Raw genomic sequence first — 25,934 nt, 5'->3', positions numbered from 1 at the left:
CTGTAGTTTTGCGGACGCTGCGGGATCCTTCTCACATCCGACGGCGCGGGTCCTGCGGTGGGCCCTCTGAAGGGTTGGTTCGACCTCGGCGTTGACGCACTCGGCGTGCTCACCGTCTGCGAATCGAACCAATTCTTGACCTTCAGGTAAGTGGGCGAGGGGGATTGTGTGTGGCGGGCCGGTTTTGCACGCGTGACTTTCGTTGCACGGGAGCTGAATGGGCATTGTAAACGCTTTTCTGAATTGACAGATGGAGGCGTCCTGTGGAGGGACGGTGGGCGTCGTCGTTACTGTGTGATATGCATCGTTTTCGTAGTGTTTGACGGCGGAGCAGCGTATTCTAAAGAGAGAGTTGTATAAACATGCATCCGTAAAAGACGTGGTTTCAACCACGAGTCAACGTCATTGCTAGCCCGTCTCTTGACTGCGCCGTCGACGCCCCTTGCATTGAGACCCGTAGATCGCAGCAGGTGCTGGAAGACGTCATGGCGGTGGCAAGGCGAAGCTTATGTCGAGATTGTACAAAATTCGTCTGCAGCGTATGACAAGGTCTCGGGCAGACCAAGGTCCGCGTTTGTCTGTTTGTTTGTTTTTTTGAGTCGGAAATGGTGTGCAAGGTGCATCGCACAGATTGGGCAAAGTGGGTCGAAATTCTGTCCTGTCGACCAGTAAATTCCCCTACACCAGCCCAGCTTGCTTGGTGCCCCCATCTCCATCTCCGCATCCATCGCGACCCTCCTTTTCCTGACTCTCTGCCGACGGAGAAGGGCCACCGACTCGGCTGTGCCTCCCCGCTCACCCCTTCTATGGCGCAAACCACTCTCACCGCTGCCGCCTCGCTCGCCGCGCGCGGCAGCGGCGGCCGCTCCTCCGTCAGCGGCATTGCCGCCACTGTCTTCGGCGCGACCGGCTTCCTGGGCCGCTACGTCACCAACCAACTCGGGCGCATCGGATCGCAGGTCACCGTCCCGTACCGCGGCGACGAGCTCTACTCGCGCCATCTCAAGGTCATGGGCGACCTGGGCCAAGTCGTCCCGGTCCCGTTCGAGCTGCGCGACGAAGACTCTGTCCGCGACGCCATACGCGGCTCCACCGTCCTCGTCAACCTCATAGGCAAGCACTACGAGACGCTCAACTACAAGTTTCCCGACGTCCATGTCTCGGCGACGAGGCGGCTGGCCGAGATCGCCCGCGAGGAAGGCATCGAGCACTTTGTCCATGTGTCGGCGGCCGCCCCGGCCAAAGACACCTCCAGCCGCTGGCTGGCCACCAAGATCGAGGGCGAGGACTGCGTGCGCGACGTCTTTCCGGACGCCACCATTGTGAGGCCCACGGATATGTTTGGCACGGAGGACCGCTTCTTGACTCGCATGGCGATCAATGTCATGCAGATGTACGCCATTCCGCTTGCGGATGACGGCGAATCGCTTGCGCAGCCGGTGTGGGTGAACGACGTGGCGAGCGTGGTAGTCACCGCCGCGCGCGATCCGGAGCGGTTCGGAGGGAAGACGCTCGAACTGGCAGGGCCGGACGTGATGACGATCCGGGAGCTGTACGATTTCGTGTGCACGTCGATTAAGCGCGAGGGGAGGTTCATTCCCGTGCCTGGCAAGTTGATGGAAATCGGGGCAAAGTTTACAGGCGCGCGGCTACCGATCATCAACCCATACCCATTGTACACGGAAGAGCAAGTGAAGATGGAGGTGGCAGAGACGATTTTGGACTACGAGAAGGAGGGCGTGCTGCGGTTTGAAGATCTAGACTGCGTGGCGATGAGCGTGCATTCGGATACTGCGGGCGAGGTGCTGCGTCGGTTCCGACGGGGCGGGGACAGAAGCAGTTTGTTCTACATCGACTAGAAGTTTTGACAGGGTGAATTGCGCGCAGGGCTAGACTCGTTAGTTTACAGTTTTTGTTTCAGGAGACGACGCTACCGCTGCGGTGGTAGGAGACACCCGTCCGGTCGTGCGGATACTTCGGAATGAAGCCAAAAGCCAATTCGTTTTATGCGGTCGACCTTGTTTGCCATCCCCTCGACGTAATTTGCATGCACGGCGACAACGCTTGGATAAGCGCTGACAAACGGGGTGGAGCGGTTGAGCCAAATGGCATCGTTGCTGCCGTTCGGAAAGTCGTCGAGCGGCAGGGCTATGACGGTGGCGCCGCCCTTTCGATAAGTGCACTCCTGGGCGCCGACGCGTGTGCCGGGCCCCGCGTGGTGGTCCTTAAACGCGCCGCACAGGACGTAATTGAAGGCCTTTTGCTCCGAGCGTCGTATGGCTTCCGAGTACTTGACGATGGCCCTCAGAGCCATGACCGAGCGCGACGAGGCGCGGGCGAGATAAAAACCGGAATTAAGGTTGTAGTTGAGAGCGGCGTCACGATCGTTATGGTTGCGGTCCGACTGCATGACAAAATCGAAGGGGTGCGCGACGAGGTGCGGGATAGGGTCCCTGATCCACACGACGTCAACGTCTGAGAAGATGACCGAGTAGCCGAGGCGCAGGACCTTGAGCACGAGCAAGGACTTGCGGCGCGACGTCTCGACAAACGCCGAGGACCCGAACCTGTCGCCCCCCGCGTCCGCAAGCAAGCGCCTCCGATGGGTGTCCTCGTAGAAGAAGACGTTCGCGCCGCGCGCGGACAGGTACCGATACACGGGGCGGTCCATGGCGAGGACGATGTAGTTGGGGATGCGCAGGCGGTGCAGGTTGCACACGAAGTTGAGCGCGAGGTTGCGGAAGGCGTAGTTGACGGCGACCGCGACGACGAGCCTGGACGCGTTCGGCGAGACGCGCTGCAGCAACCCTTCCAGATGCGGGGTGGTCCCGGATGCGGCGTTGAGGTTGGGCGCGCGGTCGGCGAGCGGCGGGTAGAGCAAAGGCGGTGGGGACAGCGCGTACAGCACCAGCGAGGCGACCAGGAGCAGCCCCAGCGATAGCGCCACGTACAGACCGTCTCGCGCGACGAGGCGCGCCACCAGCGCTAGCGGGCGGCGCAGCACGCGCGGGAGCGGGCGCGCGGGGCGGCGATCCATCTCTTCAGCGGTGGGGACGCATGGCGCGTTGTAGGTTGGTCTGTGGCACATACTATGTGCAGAGGTGCAGAGGAAGAAGAAGGCAATTCGCGTCAAGGAAAGCAACTGTAAGCAAGAGTTTTTGCAAAGGTGAAAATCTCCTCGTGCCCCTACTGTACAGATATTCTAGAACGCACCTCCATCCAATCGCAGCCGTTCGCCTTTTGACACCCCACATCCCTCAATCCGACAATCTCCAACACCTCCACCTCCCCACCCTTCTTCCGCCGTCCCCATCCTTACCACCCCTTCTCCGCTAGATCTACCGCGCCATGCCTTCGCTGGCCTTCCTCCCCGTGGTGGCCTTGCGCCCTCCCCGTCTCATCCGGCGCCCGCGTCGCGCCGTCGTGCGGCGCCGCCCCATCTGCGTCGCAAAGGAGGAGCAGACCCCCCTCCCATCCCAGCTCCCTCACATCCCCGAATCCTCCGAGTCGTCTGAATCCCCCGAGCAGCGCAAGGAGCGCGCGCGAAAGGCACGCATAGAGGCCGAGCGCCTCGAGCTGATGGCCGCCAAGGCCCGTCTCGAGTTCGAACGCGCAGAACTCAAGGCCGATCGCAAGCGTCTTGAGCTCGATAAGGCCAAGAACATGAAGGACATGGCCGGCACCAAGGAGCACGTGGGGGAGCCAAACCCCTACGACAGGAAGAATTCATCGCCCCAGGTTGTCAATGTTGTAAAGCAGGGAAAGTCCCAGGGCCTGCAGCCGCTTACCACCACCCTGTCCGATTTGCTGGGGAGCGAGTTTCCGAGGGTCAGTGAGAGCGATATTAATGTCATTAGGGACAAGCTGTGTGGCATTAACACCTTTTTCTGCACCGAGGTTGATCGCTCCCCATTTGATGAGCGCGTCGTCTTTCGGGGTAACATGAGGCAACCGGCGGATAAATTGCTTGCTACGTTGGAGGACATGGCCAAAGAAGAGGGCATTGCCGAGCGCATCAGGTTGTTCCTGCTCATCGATCCCAAGGATGGGCCCGACGGCGAGGACAATCGCCCCGTGCTTGTTGCCTTGCCGGCCGCCGCCATGCCCAACCAGACCAATTCCTTTTCCTACGTCGTCTCCGTCCTCATGGGCTTGGTCGCCTGCGCCACCACCTTCTCCTATGGCATCGGAATCTTCGGTCTCACGCCGGAGGTCATCACCCAGATCGCCAAGGGCAGCCTCGACGAGGCCATCCTGACTTTGCCCGTTTCCATCGGCGCCATCATCCTCGCCTTCATGCACGAGGCGGGGCACCGCGTCGCTGCCTCCATGCGCGACGTCAAGATCGGCTTGCCTTACTTTATTCCCAGTTTGCAGATAGGCACTTACGGCACCATCACCCCGCTCGAAAGCTACCCCAACCTGCGGAAGGACTTGTTCGACGTCGCGGTTGCAGGACCGCTCGTGGGGTCCGTCGCCAGTATCTCCGCTCTGATCGCGGGACTGTTGATTACGAGCAGCGGGCAGATCGCCGACTGGTTTCCGCAAGTGCCGTCTGCGCTCTTCCACGCCTCCATTTTGGTCGGCTCGCTCGCGGATATCATCTTGCCAGCGGGTTTGAGAGAACAGGCCACCATCGCTGTACATCCGCTAGCAGTCGTGGGGTACACGGGCTTGTTGGCCAATGCGTTAAACTTGATGCCGATCGGCCGGTTGGACGGGGGCCGGATCATGCAGGCTTTGTACGGGCGGGCGGTCGCGAGCCGTGCCACGGCGATTACTTTGTTGCTGCAAGGCTTCTCATCTCTACTGGGCAACTCGCCGCTGCTTTTGTTTTGGGGGCTCGTCGCCGTGTTCTTGCAGCGCGAAAGTGATTACCCGTGCAGGAACGAAGTGCTTGAGCCTGATGGCACGCGCACGGCTATCGGGGTAGGGGCCATTTGCTTGATGCTGCTCGTTTTGATCCCATTTCCAGACCAGCTTGCTGATATTCTTGGTCGGCTCTAAGTCCTGACTCCTGCGGGGAAGATTGTACTGGCGTAGAGGGTTGTGCTAAGGTATTTTGGAAATAGCCATCGGTCGTGTCTAGCTCTAATTTCGAGGTCTTCGCGAGGTACCCAAGGTTGACGCTCAGGAAAATATGGTGGTAAGGGTTGTTGCGTTCTGAGTCGGGATCCATTTATTGTTAAATTAAAAGGGAACACGAGATGCCTTGACTGCCCACCGCTTCACCTCGCATCTGCGGGTGTAGACTCGTGCGGCGATGGCTTGTACAAATCTTGAATGTTTAAGTTGGCCTCAGGACTGGTTGGGTCTGTGCCGGTATGCTTAGCATTGCTACTCGTGAAAGCTAGACACACACAAGTTGGGCATGAGCACTGTTTGTCGATAGGCTGAGTACGGTACAGTATTTGATGAGCTTGGTAGCTTTGCTCGCTTCTGCCAGCATTTGTTCTCTTCGAGAATGCAATCAGGGCTCAAATTGGGATCTTAAGCACGATGACGAGCAAAACAAATATGACCAGCATAACGAGAGCGACAACGAGCATAACCCACCACGATATGGACGATGACTTAGAATAAGTCTTCAGTTCTTCACGTTGCTTTGATGTACCTGCTAGGTTCTTATCGACAGCTTCTTCAGTTTCATCGAGAACTATGCTGTCTTTCTCCAGCTTGCCCTTGTTTGCCGATATGCTTTGTTTGAGCTGGCCGACAAGGCCGACCAAGTTAGAAGTTAATTCGTCCTGGATAGGCTGATGGCGAGCCATCAACTCTTCATCTTCCTTGGAGTACGATGCTGCCGACGACGGTCCGGCCTCACCCTTTCTCCTTCGCATGCCTTGACTCTCACCGAGTAGCTCTTTCCGGGCATCATCGGCGTCCCTCGTCAGTACCTGCTCACGCTTGAGCGCTTCCCGATAGGCAACGTCATCGGCCGCTTCCCAGTCTTCCTCTTCCGTCGCAAGCTTCCTCACTGCCTCGCTTTCCCTACTGTCATCACCGGGTCCAACCGCTTTCTCCTTCACGAGCTTTGCTCTAGACTCTTCTTCCATCAAAACGGCCTCGTAGTTCTCCACGACGTGAACGTACTCCTCTGCCAGACTGACTGGATCCGTGATCGTGGGGTCAATGCCAGGCCACGATGCATGCCCGCTCTTCGCATAAAGTTCCGCTCTGTGCAAGACTCGCATTGACTTTCGCTTCATTGCTTCGATGTACTCGCGCATGAGCTTTCGTTCACCTTCGGCGGAAGCGGTGTCTCCCACATAGCGGCGTGCCTGAATGCCTTCAGCAATGAGGTTTCCAATTCTTCGAATCTCGAGCTCCGTCCAAAAGAGCTCATCGCGTTCGCGCAAATATGAAACTTCTTCGTTGCCTCCGGTGCTTCCGGCAGTTGTAGCCATCAGAATAAATTCCTCCCTTGGCAAGTGGACCCGCGCCCTCAAAAGCTTGTCGAAAATATCCGTACAAGTGGCCACGGCCAGGTGAGGCGAATAATTCCGAAGACTTGCAGTCCAAGGATCCTCACAATGTTATGTGCCACGCCCCAAACACTTGATAGTTCTCCTTCGGCATCTGAGCGGAGTTGAAGGTGCATGCCCGAAAGTTGTGAGTGTAGCAGCACAGTGGGGGGTTCCAGAGGGGATAAATTTTTATTAATTTCATTTCAATCATCATCGCTTGCTAGGAATGCAGCTTGTCTCGACCTGTACAGCGCTCAGAGCCCAATAGTTGGTTAGAAGCGTATCTAACAAGTTGTTTTCACCGTTGACACCACGGGGATTACATACTTTTATTGGAAGCAAGTGCCTCTGGCTGAGTCGGAGGATTCGACTGCAATCCGAAGGTGTTATTCGCGAAGTGAGACAGTCCAGCAACATGTCTAAGATACCGGCTCTGCTGTTTGCGGAGGATTATGGCCCGGACGTGGATCCACGACGATGGGTGGTGATTTACCCGCCTTACCTCGACAAATTGCGAACGGAAGCCCAGGTAAGTGATGCGATGCAAACTTAGCACGTCGTTGAATAGCTGCTTGTGTGCAGGTCTTTCTACGATTGTTGACAGATGTTGCCGTGTTGTGCGTGAACCAGGGTCGCAAAATCGCGAAAGATAAGTGCGTTGAAAACCCGACGATAAAGGAAGTGTTTGATTGCGCACAACTGCTCAAGTTTCAGACGGCCTTGGCACTGAACAAGGCGTATTGTCGAGACTCCTGGGCGAGAGGGCTGGTGCGAATCAAATTATTCGACGAGGTCGGGAAGCCTGTGCGGGAGGACATCCCAAACCGTAAGTGTTCCTTCACATCAAATGCGACGACGTAATCTGGCAATGGACGCTGACACCGATATACTAACGAGAAAGCGCATTTTCGGTTTTGCTGTACACATGCGGACGACTTTTTACAAAATTCAGGACGCACTTTATATGCAAAAGTCGCGGAACTGATCCCTAAGCACCGCGAACAAGTGATGATGAAAGAAGGAAAGAAGGGTGGCAACAAGGGTGGCGGTGCCAGCGCGAGTAAGAAGACAGTTACCGGTAAGGGGGCACCAGCGCCGACGAAGAAAAAGAAGAAGGGAAAGCGCTAAGGGAGCAATTGCTTTGAAGTGGAGAACGGTGCGTACAACGAATACTCTCAAAGAGATGGGATTACCAAACCGCGTCGCGTTGATTTAATTACTCTCAACGCGTGAAATTCGCCTGAGGACAGTAGATTGTGCAAAGCCAAAAGAAAAATCACGCATCCCCCGAGATGAGATAACTAGAACGCATGGGTGTACAGTCGCAGTGAAACTGGGATGGATAATTGAGTGGGTAGCTGCCATTCGAAAGGAGATGTGACCTTTTGTGCCTGCAGCCCGAATACATTGTTATATGACAAGGAGTGGGAGTCTACAAATTGACACCCGCTATGCTAGTTTGCACCCGAAACGGCATTGAGCTGCCTACTTAGACGCGCCCTCGTCATCAGCATCCTTCTTCCCAAATCCAAAAACATTCTTAAATGCGTTGCCCACCTTTGACATGACATCAGCGTCCGGATCGGTGTACCCAATCTCGACGTGGGGCAACTTGAGGTCGAAGCGAGCTCCTCGGTCGTACTTGGGAATTCCGAAACTGGCCATGGGAATGGGAATGCCACTTTCATCCTCTTCTGTGTAGCCGCCCTCGTCGATAAAGCCATTCTCCTTCATTTCGGTCCACGCAATAAGGGGGTCATCGCCTGCCTTGACCTTGAGGGTGCGTTCGTCAAAGAACTGTTCAACTTCGTCACGGCGGTCGTTGACTTCCTTAAAGTACTTCTTGTTGCGCTTGGGGTCGCGGCGGCGGGCCAAAATTTCTTGCTGCTGGCGGAAGGCCTCGTCTTTCTCACCCTCCTTCCACGGCCCCATGCGGGGGGTGGGGCGGGTGCGACAGCAAGTGCGTGGGTTGTGTGGGGGGGCGCGGGGAAGGACAGAAGGAGTTGCGAAGGCAGTGGTCATGGCGGATTAGTCAGCGGAAAGCAGGGGGACGAGGTCGGGGGATGCCGGGGTCAACAGTTGTCGACAAGAGGAGGGCGGAGTCAATGCACTCTAGTCTTGGCTGGTGCCAGCAACGAATTCTTGACTCGAAGCGATGCAAAAGATGCATAGGAGAACGACTGGTGGTGCAGGTGCGAAGCGAGAGCCGAGATATTTTCAAAGGCGGGCTGCCAGAGGAACGGTAGAGCCAGAAGATATCAAATACGCCTCTGTAAAGTAGCGGTATTGGCCAACAGTATTCCACTTGGCTCTCTTTCCTCTTAACCATTACAGTGTGGCTATCATCGCTCAGTTTCCTCTACAGTCCATAGATCCAGATGTCCCACGCCCGCGCCATTTTTCCAAATATTGCGATATTACTGTAAAGGGGGGGTGCTGGAGACGTCGGACAAAAACCTCAATATTAAAAGGAAAAAGTACTTGTAATTGTCAAGCAATCACCATTTTTTATGTTTTGCGACGGGGACACTCTCAGCCTGTCGTCCACTGGGACTTGGCGAAAACAACCACGGACACAGAAGAGGAGTGAGATTGTGAAGCGCGCGGACACTTTTGCACCTCAACCGAGCACTAAGATCGGACATCCAAGCAAATAAATAAAAAATAGAAAAGTCTGCCTATTTTGTATTTTTGGGTTGTTGCACACTTATACGTAGAAAGCCGTAAGCAATCGATTGAGATTTTTTCTTTAATTTCAACCACGTCGTTCTGATATACGGCGCACTATCTGGCGCCGTTACGCGCGGCGGTGCTCCTTGGCCCGTGTCGGAGATATTTTTCAAAATATTTTGCATGTCCGATTTTTTTGTCACTGTCCGACAACACCAGCAACCCCCCTTTACCATAGTGCGGAATTGAAAGTTTTACTTTTTAAGGTACTCAACCATCATCGTCTGCCTGCGGGTTCTCCCTGGTTGTAAATAAAGTTTTTTATCATACGCGATATGCACCGTGATTTTAATACAATTCTGAATAAACTCAATTACAGTAGGGGCAAAAGAAGCCATTGAATTTTTTGAAAAACTCAAAGTATTGCAACCTATCACAGCACTCCGCCTGTCCAGTCCAAATATCCGTCAACAAGTAAACATTTACTTTCCACGGGGTAAACATTGATCCCCGGTTAACAAGTAAACATTTAGTTGCCAGTGGGTAGTATGCTGTGACATGAGAACACCACGACACAAGAAACTGTAGCTGACTGTAGTTGACTGTAGTTTTCATAGCCCAGAGGACCTTAAAAATCGACTCACGGGCATACCGGAGAACTGTTTTGGCAACAACACAGGGGTTGACTGACAAAACGGGTCGATGTTGAACGCTGGTTTGATTTAATGCTTTTCGTATGGTTAAGCAATGCTTATTTGCATTTTCCTGCACCAAGCGCCATTGAACAATCAAAACTATGTCCCAAAATATCTGCGTATACGAGCAAACGAGAGAAGACGGGTCCGACAATCCAAGAATCTTGAAGCGATCCAATATGAAAAAACCCTTTCATATTGCAATGAACGATTTCGAGGATTGACGGATGCTTTCGGTTCCAAGTTTTTGGATGAAAAGCTTGCTTTCCATGTCCCTATTCTTCGAGAACGAGAGTAAATTATGGAAACCGGCGAATTGCAAACCACCTTCTTCGTTGTTTAGGATGGTAACTCGAACTATTCGAGTTTCTGCGTTTTGCTGAACATGCGTGGGGTTTTCCAACTGTATCCCGAGACGCGTTTCGGTTGCATTCTTGTCAAGATGCGAAAGAGCCACGAAGTCTAGTTCCATGAAGTCAAAAGTACGTCCTCTGGAATCCTTAGGGACTCGTTTTTACTAGGGCTCCATACCAATTTGTACGACACCTCCACTTCTATCAGGTTCGAAGTTGAAAGCTTACCATCCCTTCTGTCAGTTGGAAAGCATATCTCCTCGATTGCAAGTGACGAAGAAGTTTTCCAGATCGGGTACGAGTACGATTGTGGGCTTTTATGGATTTCCAGCACGTTCCCAGCCCAACAGACTGCTCTCCCAGGGTTGTCCGTAACTGTCTGGCCGATGGAACTGTATTGAAACGGAAACGTTGCATCCTTTCTTCTTTTCGGAATATTCACCACTTCAATACACGCAACATGAGGAATAGACGCAATTCTCATACTTCCAAGAACAATTGCATCTCGCAAACGCTCGAGTCTGAAAACGTCTGATTTCGACATGTTTGAGGTCATCCAACCGTACTGTTTCCACTGCAAGAAGGAATTAGAGGCTCCCGAGAAAAATAGGTGGTCCCTTCTTGAACACGCCGTTTTGCACCTTCTTGCTTCTAGGTGGCGGAAATGCAGCACACTGAACAGGAGTTCAAAGACTCATGGTACATATATGACATCATTTGGTGAAAATGTTTCATGGGGCCTCACCATAGTGGGAGCAGAGTCACTAATCGTCACCGACAGTTCCGGACTGAACGATTTCGATGATTCCAGGCCTTCACTCGATTTCTCCGGAACTTGAGTTCTTCTGTCTTCATTCGTCTTCTTCCGAACTTGAGTTCGGAAGTCTTCTTTAAGATCAATTTCGATTCTCTTCAATGCTTCATCTTTGTTTTGCTTTTCCAGAACAATGGCCTCTTCCTGTTCGGGCTCATGATCAAGATCCTTTAAAGAGGCCAATTTAATCTCCTCAGGGGGCGCTAATCCGTGAGATGCAGCAAAGCATTGATTGGAGAAAGAAAAAAGCTTCTGTACGCCTTTCAGAGTGGCACTACCAACTGCACAACCAAGAACAGACTGCATTCGGTCTTCGATAGTAGAAAGCGTTTCGGCAAATACCGCATGCGGTATTTCTCGAAGAAGGAAGGGTAAGGGCACGACGGTGCTTTTTGACGTTTGGAATCTAACGAGCATTTGCGTGTGCGCTTCCCAGCAGTCGGACTGCGCTGTGGCTTTGAGACACCCTTGCGTATGAGGAAGGAGTCGTATTTCAACGCCACTTCGTGCTGAAGATTGTGTAGCATTTCCAGCAGCAGTTCTCTCCTCTCCTCCTTGTTTGATTGCAAGGGAATGTTGTGCAGATGTTGCCTGAAGTATAGTGCGACAAATGGTCCACAAGTCACATGGCCGGACGGCTGATCCTTCTTTTTTGTGATGCGAGATATCGAAATGTGCGCTTCGATATTCGACTCCGAGGAATTGAGTCTAATTGAAAGAAGACAATCTTGAACCAGCCTTGACACAGCTTTCTTCACAACGCCTATTTTATGTGTTGTGTAGAGAGCGAGGCTGTCATAATGACAAGCTTTGATAGCTTTCAGAGGCGAGCATTCACAGGCTTCCCTCTCGACGCATGATAGAAATTGAGAAAGACCCTCGATGACGACCAGGGAGAAGTGCTGTCGAAAGTGAAGTGGCACGTAGACAGCGACATCCTTTTTGAGAACTGCTTCTGCCGTCTTCGGACTCATAGAGTAGCCTAGGGGCATGGAAGGTCCACCTTGGCCGCACATGTATGCACTTGAGCGATGGATGAGATCGAATAAATAATGCTTGGCCGGATCGTACTTGCTGAGCCCCACCGAAGACATGAACCACAAAAGAGCATCCGAAGAGATGAAAGCATGGGGTTGCTTCAATATCTCTTCGCAGTCAGTTTTTGTTAGAAACTGACTGTGTCCATTGAGAGTTTTGAACGAGAGGACAGAACTGCTACTCGAATTATCTCTTTGGGGGGGCCTCGAATGGTCGCTGACGGGAGTGATGGACTTGTCGTTCCCGTCTATTACCTCAACCGAAGAGCCCGAAGAAATCATGTCTATCTCTTCTTCGGAGGGTTTTATGGCGGTATTCTTCGTATTTGTCTTCTTTCCTTGAGTCTTCTTGCTTTGGATCTTCTTTCCTTGGGTCTTCTTTCCTTGGGTCTTCTTTCCTTGGGTATTCTTTCCTTGAGTCTTCTTTCCTTGAGTCTTCTTTCCTTGAGTCTTCTTTTTTATCACACCCATGTAGTTCTTGCTCGACTTGTGTCAATGTTGATTCGAATTGACTTCAAAGGAGGTAGCGGGATCTCGACTGCTTCTTCACTTGATGTGTTCCCATCGGTTTCCGTTCTTTCTCCGATTTCTTCTGCAAAGTCCAATCTCCTGCGCATTTTTGTGTGTCGAGGTGGCCTCACCGCGGACATCATCACAATGCTCTTATTCGGGTGATGAGATTTGGATAACGGTGGCCTAGGTGACCTCGGCGACCTACGGATCTTTTTCTTCCCCTCCGCATCGGCTTTCGGAGGAGAAGAGCTGCGCTTCTTCAATTTTCGGGGGGACATGTCGGAAATTGCGAACAGCGGCCGCAGTGTGCGACAATCCTAGCTGAAGATCGAAGATGCCAATTAGGCTATGGAAGAAATTTGACGGAGAGGGAATGAACCGAGAAAGTGTGGATGTATTAGGAAACAAGGTAGAGGACGCTTGATCACAGAGATGTAAAGGAATCCCAAGTCGATGTAGCATATCCCCCTCCCGGAATTAGATTTAGATTAGATTTGCAGCTGTAGAGCCCGAGCTCTACAGTACCTCAGCCCGCGCGCACACGTGTACCCCCCGTGTACGGGGGCGCGCGCACACGTGTAGTGTCAGCCCCGAGTGCAGGCCGACCTGCACTACGGTAGCCCACTACAGTACATCGGTACTGTAGTGTTATCATAGATAATTGTGTACATTAAATATGAGCGGACCGCCGGCGGTGGACGGGGGACAAGCAGGGACTTGTCAAGGATCCTCCACCTTGGTCCGCCCGGTTACTCTCAGGTCTTTCCGTCCGTTTACCTAGGAGCAGTACCGCGCGCGGGTTGAGGACGCGCGCAGCACGCCCACGAGCCGGCTCCGCCTCCGCCCGTCGGTACTGGATCGTCACCCAGTACCGCTCCGGGGCGTCGAGGTGTAGAACTGCTCGCGCGTGCGCGTGTCCTCCCCGATCCCGCTCTACCACCGCTACCTCGAGCCCGTGCTTGGTACCGTAGGTGGGCCGTGCTTCTATCTTCCCGCCGATCGGGGTCTTTCCGAACTGTCAGTACTCACCCCCCTCGTCGTTGGGGGTGATTATACTACAGTGGTCTCCCGGCCTAGAAGACTCTCAAGATCGAACCGTGAAGACTATCGTTTACCTCCGCGTCCGTACGCGTCGAGATGAGTGGCGAATATCCGACCTCGATTCGCTCCGAGCCCACCGATGTGCGAGAGGCCGCGCTCCGCGTCCGAGTCGGCGACGGCAACGCTGGTCCTCGAGACCGCGAACCGTCGCCCGACTTCTCCGAAGGACGCGCTCGCGCGATGTACGATCGCATCGCGGAGTATATCGAAGATGTTGGAACATCCCTCCGTATCGACGTCTCCGACAGCGTCTACGCCCGCTGTATGGATGAGTTGCGCTCCCTCCGCGAAGGAAGGTTAGAGCGCGTAACTCAGTCCTTGGAGAACCTGCGCGCACTCGTCGACCAGCTACAGTCCAGTTTGGTACTGGTCGAAGAGGCGCAAATTGATTCCCCCGCTGTGGACGTTGCGGGTCGACACGCGAGTGCAAACTCCGGGGTTCAACGCGACCCGCAACCCTTCCCATCTGCCGAACAGATGGGAGCGTTCGCGCACATGGCGACGGAGCTCAACTCAACGCGTCGCAGTGCCCGTGAGATGGAACAGACCTCGGCCGAGAGGCCACCTGGAGCCCCCTCGAGTGGGCCCGGTGCCACTGTTCCTCCGGGCGCATCCGGAGCGCAGGAGTGGCCCCCGACTGGAGCCGTCACCAGTCGGAGGGCGGAGGACATCAAGCCGACGGCGGACGCAAACTTCGCGTCCGAGACTCAAGCCCTGCCGTATGCATCCGGAAGCATGCCGCAGTCACGACGGGTACCGACCGAACTCGACCAGGGCCGTGGAGGAGTCGCCCGCGGATCAGGGGAACCGATTCTCCCCTTCGATTCTCGCTGGGGCGGCTACCAGCCGGCGGTTCTTACCGCGCATCCCAGCCCCGTCAACGTCCGAACGTTGCCCGTCACGCCGTTCGGAACGTTGGGCCCCGCCGAACCCGGGGTCGAGCCCGTCCACACCATGATATAGGAGTTCAGCGCCGTCGCGAACTACCGCATGTATCGGTTGGACAATACCTCGAGGCTCGTTACCTCTGGTGACGCGGGACGGATCGCGAAGTACGTCGAACGCTACCGTGGGCTCCGTCCCACGATGAAGAGCTTCGACGGTACTGACGCGATTCAGTTGCTCCCGTTCCTGAAGGATATCCGGATAACCTTCAATGCCCAGCACCTGACCGAAGGTGTGGCAATCCGTGTCTTCGCTCACTTCCTCGAGCGGGACGCGGAGCGGTTGTATACGAGTTACACCATGCGCGGTCTCCGCGCCGGCCAGCTCTACGACGATACGAGCTGGCCTGGTCTCGTCAACCAATTTATCAAAAGCTAACTAACCGACGACGTGTTAGGGGAAGCATTTGATGCTGTCGCGTCGGCGCGACAGCTCCTTCACGAAACCGAGAACACGTTCGCCGACCGGCTGGAATCCGCCGCGTTCCGATGCACGGCCGTGTTCTCAGAACAAGCCCTCGCCCACTACTTCGTGCGCGTGTTGTCCACTGCGACCCGGGCCGCAGTGGCAGAGACGGTACAACGGTTGCCCGGACGACAGAAGACCGAACTCTCAACGATTCGCCGTATCGCAACGGCCGAGGGTACAACCTACCGCGCTCGTCGCGGATTGCCGCTGCCGGACCCGAAGCCAGCAGCGAAGGGAGTCCGAACTCCAAGGTCGCACAGAACGAGTTCGCCGGCGACCGCCCTCCACATTGGAGAAGATGAGTGGCAGGCCGACCCTGTCCTCATTACGAAAGGCTTCGATCGAGCAGGAGGCCGACCCCCCACGCCAGCTTCCACCGGTTCGACCGGAAGCTTCGCAACGGCGTTCGCGCACACGCGGAGGGCCACGAGTGGTCCGAACCTCAACATGGCAGAGCTGGATATCTGCCATCGAGAAGGAAACCGCGGGCTGCCTAACGTGCCTCGACTCACCGATGAGGAGGCACGCCACGCGGCGACTTTCGCGTCGACCGATGGCAGCGCGTACATTTGTTGGCTGTGCCGGACGTACGGCCACGCCATGTACGCGTGCCCGTTCCTGTCACCTGAACAACGTCAGTTCACGGCGTAAAGTAACTACCGCTATCAGATGGAGACGCGCCCCGGAATGCGCAATCCCATCCAGCAGTCTACGCGGGAAGACCGAGGCCCGCGTGGAGGTGATCCGAACCGATCGGGTGGGGGCGTTCGTTTTGCCCCTCGTGAAGGCGGGTACCGATACCCGGGGACCGATCAAAGGGATCGACGTGACCCTCGTCGGATGGATACGCGATATCCCCGTCGAGATGGGCGAGGCGACCGGGGCCGACCCCCGTTGCCCCAAGGGGTACAGAACGCCATCATGTACCTCCAGGATTGGGCTGGGGAGATGCACCCTCAGCCCACGGAAGGAAGCGGAGTAGAGCCCGATCTCTCCGCCCCTCGAATATTGCAACGGCCAGACGTTGCAATCCAAGGCCACGAATTATCCGATTGCTTCGTAGAAGATGCCCAGCCGGGGTGGAGGAACGACGCGCACCATCACGGCCAGGGACCCGTTGACGCGCTAGCTAACGATAGCAGGGCGGGTAGCTCCGACAGCCCGGGTAGTTCGAAAACCCCGTAAAGACGGTTACGTTCGCGCGGTCGCGTGAGCCCGTCTTGTCACACCAACCTAGACCCGGTACGATTCTACTCCGGCGGAGGAGGGGAATGTTTGCCGATAATATTCTCCTCGACCCCGCAGGAGCGCACCGATACTTCCGTAAGTCAGGTGGGGAAGGACAAAGGCGCCGAGGCCACCGAGAGTCCGGCACGCCTAGAGGAAGGCACCGTGGCCACTGTGAGCCACGTGCCAAATAAGGAGCGCATCGAACGCGCAGGCGGCCCGACCCACGTGTGTACGGGGCCTCCAAAAGAAATCAAGTCGCGTACGGACGCCACTTGCCGCGAGGACGTCACCGACCGACGGACGCCCCGCGACCAAAGCAGAAGACCACGGAAGAGAAGCCGGAACCTGCGCCGGCGGCCCAAGCGAAACGACCTGGCCGAGCCGTCGTCGCCGAAGGTAGTAGACGTTGTCATCTGCTTGATGACATCGAAGATTGTCCTCGGCTCGATCGCAACCGAGGGGAACGCGTTCAAGCCTCATACCATTGCAGTCGATACCTGCTCGGGGTATAACTTGGTGAGGATGGCTGACCTTCCTCCCGATTGGACGCGCTACGTCGTACGCGACACACGCCTGCCACGGTTGGCAGGCGCGAACAGTAACCTGCTCAAGCTGACTGCGGTCGTGCAGCTGGCCGTCCGACTGCGGAACACGACGTTCCGCATTCCGTTCGTGGTCGCCGACCAGCTCGCGGTGCCCGTCCTCCTGGGCACGGCGTTCATCGATGCGCACGTTCGAAGTATCGACATCGATGCGCAGAGGCTCGAGCTCCGACAAGGTGGCACCGTCGCAATTGTCGATGGGAAGGGGGAGCAGTCTTCCCCAACCCGGCGCCACGGTCGCCAGTCAAGTCGGGCCGACGTACGCGAAGAAGCCCCACAGCCGATCCGTGTCGCCCCATGGGTCACGATCCTCGCGATGTCGCAAGCACGGATACGCGTCACTACCGCAGGTAGCGGCCTCGTTTTCTTGGAACCCAAGCCGTCACTCCAACGTCAACACGGAGTGAGGCTCACAAACGTTGTAGCCGAGGTCTTACCGAACCAGACCTTCCACATAATCGTGGCGAATTTTTCGCGCCAAGCGAGGTGGCTCCCGAGGCGCACCGTCGTCGGTTACGCGAAGCGCAATCCGCTGGCGATCCTGACGCCCGAGTCGGGGCGGAGATCGCACACGCGCTGCATCTCACCGACTTGGACGTGCAAGCCGGGAGAGGGGGAGCTGGCCGACCAAGCTCTCGGGAAAATAAGACCGCCGAGGGAAGTCACGCCGGCCCCGGCGATCAGCCGGCGGGGTGCCCATCATCGACGGAGGGCACCGCGCGAGCCACAAATAAGCATCCCGAAAATTCGCCGGAGAATTGGGAAAAAGAAATGGACTTGTCATACACCGACGATGACAGGCTCCGCGCACATGTACTCGACATGCTCCGTAAGCATCCGAGTCTGTGGAGCGGTGCGCTCTGTACGATACGAGCAACGGAGCACCGCATACCACTCGAGGCGGGGACGAAACCGATTCGTTCTATGCCCTACCGAAAGGGGCCCGCTATTGGTGAGATGGTCGCTAAAGAAGTCAACAAGATGTTGAACGCCGGAGTTATCGAACCCGCGAGCACCGAGTGGGCTTCGCCGGTGGTGCTCCGGAAGAAAGACGGCTCTCTTCGGTTTTGCGTTGACTACTGACGTCTCAACGCAAAGACGGCAGCGGATTCGTATCCGCTGCCCCGGATGGACGACTGTATCGATTCGTCAGGGGATGCAGCCGTCTTCACTACGCTCGACTGCAATTCGGGCTACTGGCAAATCCCGGTCGCGCCGGAGGACCGGGATAATACCACGTCCACCACGCATATGCGTACGTTTTGCCATTTGCGTATGCCGTTCGGACTCAAAGGGGCACCGGCCACCTTCCAACATGCATTGGACATCATCTTGTCCGGCGAAAGATGGCAGATATGTCTCGTATACCTCGACGACGTCATTGATTTTTCCCGAACGCACGAGGAGCACGCCGAACACCTCGACACTGTCTTCAGCCTGTTGAGGACCGCCGTTATATCCCTCAAGCTCAAGAAGTGTAGCTTCTTCCGTCCGAAGGTGCACTATCTGGGGCACGTGATATCCCCAGGTAAGCTCAGCGTGGCCGACACGGCGGCCGACGCCTTCAAGACTTTCACGTTCCCGAGGACGCTTACGCAGGTGCGCTCGTTCCTCGGGGCGTGCAACTTCTACCGCCGTTTCGTCAAGAGGTTTGCCAAGATAGCTCGACCGCTAACCGACATGACCCGCAAGGACGCCGACCCCGACTTCGATCATCCGACGGAGGCCCAGCTTCAAGCGTCCGAGGACCTCAAGGCAAGGATGATCGCTAAGTCGATCCTTGCCCTTCCGCGGTACGGCCGGCCGTACATGATCGATACCGATGCAAGCACGTACCAACTCGGGTGTACGCTGCTGCCAGAACACAACGAAGCCAACGACTCGCGTCCCGTCGGATATTGGTCGTATTCGTTAAACAACAGCGAGTGCAACTACAGCGCCACGGAACGCGAGTGCTTCGCTGTAGTGTGGGCCGTCCGCACACTATGCCCGTACGTCGAGGGCACGAATTTCACCGTCCGAACGGATCACGACGCGCTGAGGTGGCTCATGTCCCTGACCGAGAGCTCCGGAAGACTCACCCGATGGCGGCTACGTCTGGCTGAATACGATTTCACCATTCATTACCGCCCCGGGCGCGTGTACCAGGTCCCCGACGCCCTGTCACGCCTCGTATCACCGAGGTTCGCCGACGACCCTCGCCCGGCTGCCGAGGTGGACGACGACATCCCCACCTACGACATGGGCACGACCGTTCGTGATGTCTCAGATGAGCTCGCGGACCACGTATGCACCTAGCAAGCTGCGACCACGAGGCCGACCACGTCTTCGTGACGACAAGGAACCGAACAAAATCCCGAAGAAATTTGCGCGCCCGAGCGCGCGACGAGCCGAGCGGCGACGACGAAGCCCCTGCTCTCGAAGAACCCGATGCCTTCTGGGCAGAGAACGAGGAGTTCGACGCCGTGGACCTCGATCGCGCCCAAGACTTCGAAGCCAATACGTCGGGTTCCCAGGTCGCCCCACCGCAGGACGACCTGCCGGCCCCTCTTACGATAAAGAAGATAGCCGAGGAACAACGCGTGGATGACTTCTGCCAAACGGTATTCGCACGACAGTCAGAGTCCCGGGACTCTGCGTTCTTCGAGGACCGCCAAGGGGTGCTCAAACGGAGACACCCCTTCGACCTTGATATCGCACAGGTGGTGGTCCCTCGGACTCTACGCGCCCAGTTGCTGCGGCTCTGCCATATCCCGGCCATCGCCGGGCATCCGGGGCAGAACCGTATGTACTACGCGCTCCGTCGCGAGTATTACTGGCCACACTTGGCCGCGGACGTCGCGTCGACCGTACGAGGTTGTCAAACCTGTGCGATGAACTGCGTCAAGCTTCGGAAACACCTAAACCGATTGAGGTTGTTTCCGGCGACGCGGCCGTTGCAACATCTCGCGATCGATATACTGGGGCCGCTCCCAAAGAACAAGGCAGGGAAACGATTCCTCCTGGTAATCACCGACCGATTTACGAAATTAACGCAGGTCGTCGCACTGCGCACGGTAACCGCCTACACCGTCGCCGTGGCGTTTTGCGAAGCGTGGGTCTTTAAGTACGGCGTCCCACGCTCGCTACTGTCGGATAACGGACTGCCGTTCAACGCAAAGTTCTTCCAAAGCACATGCCGAGTGCTTGGAATTACGAACTTTTATACATCGGCGTACCACCCTCAGACGAACGGCCAGGTGGAACGCTATAACCGAACGATTGCGTCGATGCTCCGCAACTACGTGAACGAGCATCAAGACGATTGGGACGTGTACGTGGGACTGTTAACGTACGCATATAATTCCCACGTACACCGAACCACACGAACGACTCCGTTTGAGCTCGTGCTCAGCAGGCCCCCGCCGGAGATTTCTCTTCGACGAACCGGCGGGGACGCGAACCATGCCGATAGGAGAACGGAACGTGCGGAGTTCCTGAAGACCCTGGAAGCGACCATCCAGAAGGCCTACGGGAGCTTGCGGCGTACGCAACTTGCGTACTCCGCGTAGCGGGCTTGAAGCCCGCTACAAACGCGACTTCGATAAGCGCGTCCGAAAGATCAACACACGTCTCGAACCAGGTAACTTTGTCTACCTGAACCCCACCGATGAGGGTAAGACGTCGAACAAGCTCGCCTCACACGCCGTGGGGCCGTACCGCGCCCTCCCCAACGATCGTCGGACTATCACAATCGATAGTGATGGTGTCACCGAGCGCGTCTCCGCGGACCGCTGCGTGTACGTACCCCCGCCGGTGGACGCACTACGGGTGAGCACGACGACCCCAGGTGACCTGGCCGACAAGGTCACCGAGGGGACACAGTACGCCGTAGAGAGGCTACTCAAGCATCGAGAGATGGAAGACGGAACTACGAAGTTCCTCATCAAGTGGGAGGACTACAACCAACCCACTTGGACCGCGCGCACCCACATCCCGAATAATTGGTGTCTCGCTATGCGCTGCGTCTTCGAAGACGCACGGGGAGGGACCTCAGCTCTGGAGTGAACGCTGACGTTCACTCTTAAGGAGGGTCCCCGTCAACCGCTCCGTCGACCGGATAAATTAAACCCCCCTTCGCGGTTCGAAAGGGCGGGGGTCTACGCAAGGACACAACGAAGTTGGCCGACCAACTTCGGGGAAGCATGGGATGTCCAGTTGACTCGCGGACTACGCAAGTCCACGCGACACAAAACGCCATCACCGACGAGAGGTGGGTCGTGGGACAGGGCGTACTGTGTCACGAAGAGTAGCCCTGGGACGTCAAGTGAAAGGAGGGAGGACACGACCTCCCAACGAACGCGACGACATGAGCCGGTGCGCTATACTCGTGAAGCCGTTGCAGTTCCGTTGTGTGCAAGCAGAGTACCGCGCACCGATTGCGAAGAGGGAAGAACATCAAGCCGAAGTGATGGACGCTTCCCGAACGCGTGACGCATTGGCCTCGGGCAGTCCGTACTGCCCGAGGGGTAACCACCCTCGCGGTAATAGAGGAGGCGAGGAGCAACGGCAGCGCGCTGAAAAACCATCAAGCCGAAGTGATGGACGTTTTCCGAACGCGCCACTCCAGGGCCTCCGGCAGTCCCTACGGCCCGAGAGGGGACGACCCTTCAGGAAAGAGACCAGGCCAGCAGCGACCACATGCGCTCGTTAAAGTGCGCGCCCGCATGGGCAGTTACAAACGGGATCCGAGATCCCATGCGCAAGCGAAAAGTGAACTGTCTGCCCGTGCCACGGAGGCCGATATAGCCACCAAACCACCGCCGTCCCCCCCACATATAGAAAACATTAACGGTGAGGAATAACGCCAGCGGACGGAGGGCACATGAACTACGTTTGCGCACGAGCCACATGCGTCAGAAGCAATCGACGACCGACCAACGCCGCAACTGCGTGTACTCTCCACGCGTGGGGGACCGACACCCGCTCCCATAAATGAGCCGGGCGGTGCGGTACTTTGCCACAGACTATCAGCCCCCACGCAAAGCCAAGCAGCGATAGGAAACTCTAACAGAAGGATCCACCCAGTGCTTCCGAAGAGCTAACTCCGTCCCCAACTGTGGCGCGCGGGAATCGCCCGCGGCGAGGGAGAATGGTCCCTCTGGAGGACCCTACGAGCTGCTGGGACGCATTGCGGTCATCTTGCAGTGGCAGGCACATTTTGCTCCTCCCAGATTCGCGCTACCGTAATTGTTGACACTGCCTCTCAACTTCAAACGCACGAGACCGCATCCGAAGTACGTCATTTCGTATGCGTGCAGATGGCTCAGGGCGCGCTTCGCGCGGGCAGTCATGAGCGATGCGAGTCGCTCGTGCGAAAGAGAAACGTTCATCGCTGCTGAACACACCAGCCCTACCGAAGGGTACTGTTGCACCTGCAGGGCCACGGATGGGAAGGGTCCGTAGAGCGCCGTGTGAATTATGGCGCACTATTCAAATAATGATGATATGCATTTATTAGCCCGCCCTCTTGCTTGCATTTGATAGCAAATGCAAGAAGGTACTGTAGTGTTCGTATACTGTAACTGGTAGATGGTGTCTATTTAAGGCACCGGGCCCACGGTCCAATGGGGCCCGGCATCCAACTATCGAGAAGTAAATCAATTGTGTACTGTCAACGGTTTTGTTTCTGTTGTGGCTGTTTGTCACTGTAGACAGCTGCCTGCTGTCGCCAACCTGGGTCGCCTGTCTGGCTCCCGGGTCTACTGTCAAGGCGCTCACGTCTGTAAGACGTGACATAAAAACGTTTTTACCGCGCGTAGCTGTTTCGCCACCGGACGAGCTAGCAAGGTACGTACAGGGTACGTGAAGACATATGCGTCGTGGTACGAGGAGCAACCCGGACAACGGCGGAAACGCCGCGGGTCCCTCAGACGCAAGCGAGACGGGTGTGTCATTGTCAGGGGAGGAGTACGACATCCCCCAGACGGACACTGTTCAGCCCGTTCTCGAGCCGTCGCCGGCAGAGCCAGGTTCAGGGCAGGCCGAGACGACGGAGAAGACTGTCAAGTAAAGGCAGGTGCTCTCAGGACCGGACCCAGCACCGACTGCGGCAGCAACCCACCTCGAGCGCGTCTTAGTCGATATGACCAACGCTCTGAGAGAGGTGACGGCGCGTTCCATAGCGCAGGAGGACAGCATGGGGCAGTTACAGGAGCGGTTGAGCAAGGTGGAATGGGAAGCAAGTCAGCCGCAGGGCCCCTCTGCTCAGAAGGCCCAGGTGCCCTATCAACCGACGGAGGATGGTAACCGGAGTGATGGGGAGTACTGGCACTCGGAGCTGTCGGAGGGGGAACGCGCGCCGCGTAGCAAGTCCGCTCCACAGCCAGTAGCAAGGTCAGCAGCTGCTCGTAGTCGCGCCCATCGTCCTGTAGAGCGCTCCCTGAAAGTAGCAGAGTATGAAGTCTACCCTACCTCGGTCGCCTACAAGATCTACCAGAGCGCATTGGAGCACGCGCGTCGTAAGAAGATTGGCGACGGTTCATTCTTCGACTCCAAGCGTACATGGGAAAGGCTGCTCAAGGATTTCCCCATCATGGAATCGTCCGAACGTCGGCTGCTCCCGTATGCTTTCGAAAAGGACGCGCGTCGGGTCTACGAGGAGGTCGCGAGCATGCACACGGAGGCATCGGCTGCGGAGTTGTGGGGCCTGTTGGAGACCCGTCTGTGCAACAAGACGCACCGCAGCGCGCTACAGGATAAGTTCTTCGAGATGCGCTGGAGTGAGAAGAAGGAGTCCGTGGCACAGTATGCCGATCGTCTCCGCTCCGCGTCCATGGCACTGCCCACGCCCATCGAGGGCGACGTGCTGCTCAACAGGTTCAAGGCCGGCTTACCGCAGAAGCTGCAAGACCAGGCCGTCCTTGTCATGGGAGATTTCGATACTGTAGTCTCATCGGTTTCCCGGCTGTCCACGGCGCAGCAAAATTTGCACCGTGAGTCTATTCGCGAGGTCAAGGAGCACACGGGCCACGGCGCCCCGCAGCAACCCGACGGCAGCAATGCCAGCAATGAAAGCCGTTTCGCGCACGTAAAGTGCCATTTCTGTCTACAGCTGGGGCACATTGCCCGGTTCTGCGACAAGAAGAAGGCCCTCAAGGGCAAGGAGTACACCGCCGGACCGGCGTCTCGTCCAGAGCAGGGAAACGGGCTGGGGGGTGTAACTCCCCCGGTACGGAAGTAGACTCGGCCGCGGAGACGGTCGGGAGGGGCAAGCGCGAGTCGGTGTGCGCTTGCCGGGAGCCGCAGTGGCGGGAGAAGTTGTCGGAAGACGACGTAGCCGTCAAAGTGGGGGTGTTTGGCGAGGAGGTAATGGTGCCCATTGACACAGCAGCATTGTCAATTTGGGTGGACCATGAGTGGTACCGGGCTCACGGCGGGCGAGTACGGGCCACGGGGGGATCGGCCTGTGCAGCGGACGGACGGGAGATTGGGGTGATTGGAACTGGGAGATTGGAGTTCAGTTTCTGGGGACTACAGTGCAGTGAAGAGGTACGCGTCATGTCGTCGCTACCAGATAAGATGTTGATCGGGAGGCGTTTCTGGCGGAAGATGGGACTGCACCTGGACTTGGAGCAGGACTGTGCTTCTGTGAAGTGGGGTGACAAACGGGTACCGGAACCGGTGGGCAGTCGCGTCAACCGGGGAAGGGATGAGTCTGGGGAATCTGTGCGCGCCGTGATCGAGGATGCAGATGTCGATCAAGCGCTCAAGGATATGGATTTCAGGGCATTCTCTTCTAGTCCCGCGAAGCGCAATCACCTACGGAAGCTACTGTGGAAGCGCCGAGACATATTCAAAGGGCTGGGCAGGATTGCGGGAACGCAGCATGTCATTGCTCTGAAACCCGACGCCAAGCCTGTCTGCGAGCCCATTCGTCGCCGGTCGCCAAAGAAAGAGGAGGTGGAGCGTGCTGCAATGCACAAGCTCATCAAGATGGGTGTACTGGAACCAGCAGTGTCCCCCTGGGCGGCGAACAATGTATTCGTCCGCAAGAAAGATGGGGGGATACGCGTGACATCGGACTTCCGACGTCTCAATGATCTTACTGTAACGGACTCATACCCCATGGAGAACGTAAGAGATACACTGGACTGGCTCGCTACTAAGAAGGTGTTCTCTGTATTCGATCTAAAGGACGGGTTCTATCAGGTGGAACTTCATCCAGACTCACGAGCATGCACAGCGATACGTACTGTACTCGGTCTACTACAGTTCACGCGGCTCCCGCAAGGATTGAAGAACTCCCCCGGAACGTTTCAGAAAATCATCAACCTGATTCTGGGAGCACGTAAGGGACAAGATGTGCTGGCGTTCATGGATGACACCAGCATCGGGACCGCTAAAGAAGATGAGCATCTGGAATCCTTAGCTTCAATACTGGATATACTGTACGAGGCTGGCGTACGTCTCAAGCTGTCCAAGTGCGAATTCGGTGTGCGTAGTGCGGAGATACTGGGACACGTTGTTGATGAACGTGGACTACGACCACCCGATAAGCACGTCGAGGCTATCCGACGCTTGGAGATGCCTCAGTCAGGAGACGAGCTGATGCGCTTCCTCGGGCTGGTGAACTACTTTGCTGATTTCGTAGACCACTTCGCGGAAACCGCTGCACCACTGTATGAAGTACTGAAGGGCACAGGGTTCTCTAAGAAGCGTCGGCATGGACAACGGCTGGTGATACCGGATTGGAAGGAGCGATGGGGAGCAGTACAGACGAAGGCCTGGGAGGAATTGAAGGAATCGTTGTGCGACCCGGAGATTCTGGCTGCGCCAGTGCGCGGAGCTCCCAAGCAAGTCATGACTGACGCTAGTGCTTACGGGCTGGGTGGGGTGCTACTGCAGCAAGAGAAGGACGGCAAGTGGCGCCCAGTATCGTTTACCAGCCGGACTCTGAAGAAGTCAGAACGCAACTACGCCCCGACCGAACGAGAATGCTTGGCAGTAATCCATGCATTCCTCAAATGGCGGCACTACCTACACGGCGAACAGTTTACT

The 25,934-nt window shown here is 56.4% G+C and overlaps 4 protein-coding genes; 3 read left to right on the top strand and 1 right to left on the bottom strand.

Annotated features, from left to right (window-relative positions):
* The first annotated feature begins 605 nt into the window (after positions 1-605).
* On the top strand, positions 606-1,859 carry CHC_T00009463001 (NADH dehydrogenase [ubiquinone] 1 alpha subcomplex subunit 9, mitochondrial). Its single transcript, XM_005712026.1, has one exon. The coding sequence runs from the start codon at positions 606-608 to the stop codon at positions 1,857-1,859; it is 1,254 nt and encodes a 417-aa protein (XP_005712083.1).
* Positions 1,860-1,862: 3 nt separating this feature from the next.
* Positions 1,863-3,088, bottom strand: CHC_T00008911001 (glycosyl transferase family GT77, hemicellulose cell wall biosynthesis). XM_005712025.1 is given in 2 exon segments: positions 1,863-1,930; positions 1,931-3,088. 1 exon segment carries the CDS (start codon positions 3,086-3,088, stop codon positions 1,931-1,933), a length of 1,158 nt encoding a protein of 385 aa, XP_005712082.1. The 3' UTR covers positions 1,863-1,930.
* A 260-nt stretch (positions 3,089-3,348) lies between these two features.
* Positions 3,349-5,007, top strand: CHC_T00008096001 (hypothetical protein). The gene has a single exon (XM_005712024.1). The coding sequence runs from the start codon at positions 3,349-3,351 to the stop codon at positions 5,005-5,007; it is 1,659 nt and encodes a 552-aa protein (XP_005712081.1).
* Positions 5,008-6,794: 1,787 nt separating this feature from the next.
* CHC_T00008095001 (hypothetical protein) lies at positions 6,795-8,529 on the top strand. XM_005712023.1 is given in 5 exon segments: positions 6,795-6,882; positions 6,883-6,996; positions 7,098-7,293; positions 7,420-7,595; positions 7,596-8,529. The coding sequence occupies 3 exon segments, from the start codon at positions 6,883-6,885 to the stop codon at positions 7,593-7,595; spliced, it is 486 nt and encodes a 161-aa protein (XP_005712080.1). The 5' UTR covers positions 6,795-6,882; the 3' UTR covers positions 7,596-8,529.
* Positions 8,530-25,934: the final 17,405 nt, after the last annotated feature.

This window comes from Chondrus crispus, genomic scaffold, assembly GCF_000350225.1.
Source record: "Chondrus crispus Stackhouse genomic scaffold, scaffold_94, whole genome shotgun sequence".
NCBI classification, from domain to species: Eukaryota; Rhodophyta; class Florideophyceae; order Gigartinales; family Gigartinaceae; genus Chondrus; species Chondrus crispus.
Note: the sequence above shows the minus strand (reverse complement) of the source record. Positions and strands in the feature narration are given on the sequence as shown.

What these genes read in the sequence shown, in the direction of transcription:
- CHC_T00009463001 (XM_005712026.1), top strand. Translation starts at nt 606, where the DNA reads ATGGTGTGCAAGGTGCATCGCACAGATTGGGCAAAGTGGGTCGAAATT.
- CHC_T00008911001 (XM_005712025.1), bottom strand. Translation starts at nt 3,088, where the DNA reads ATGTGCCACAGACCAACCTACAACGCGCCATGCGTCCCCACCGCTGAA.
- CHC_T00008096001 (XM_005712024.1), top strand. Translation starts at nt 3,349, where the DNA reads ATGCCTTCGCTGGCCTTCCTCCCCGTGGTGGCCTTGCGCCCTCCCCGT.
- CHC_T00008095001 (XM_005712023.1), top strand. Translation starts at nt 6,883, where the DNA reads ATGTCTAAGATACCGGCTCTGCTGTTTGCGGAGGATTATGGCCCGGAC. An exon ending in AATTGCGAACGGAAGCCCAG is followed by an intron (nt 6,997 to 7,097) that starts GTAAGTGATGCG and finishes TGCGTGAACCAG; the next exon opens with GGTCGCAAAATCGCGAAAGA. An exon ending in GCGGGAGGACATCCCAAACC is followed by an intron (nt 7,294 to 7,419) that starts GTAAGTGTTCCT and finishes TACAAAATTCAG; the next exon opens with GACGCACTTTATATGCAAAA.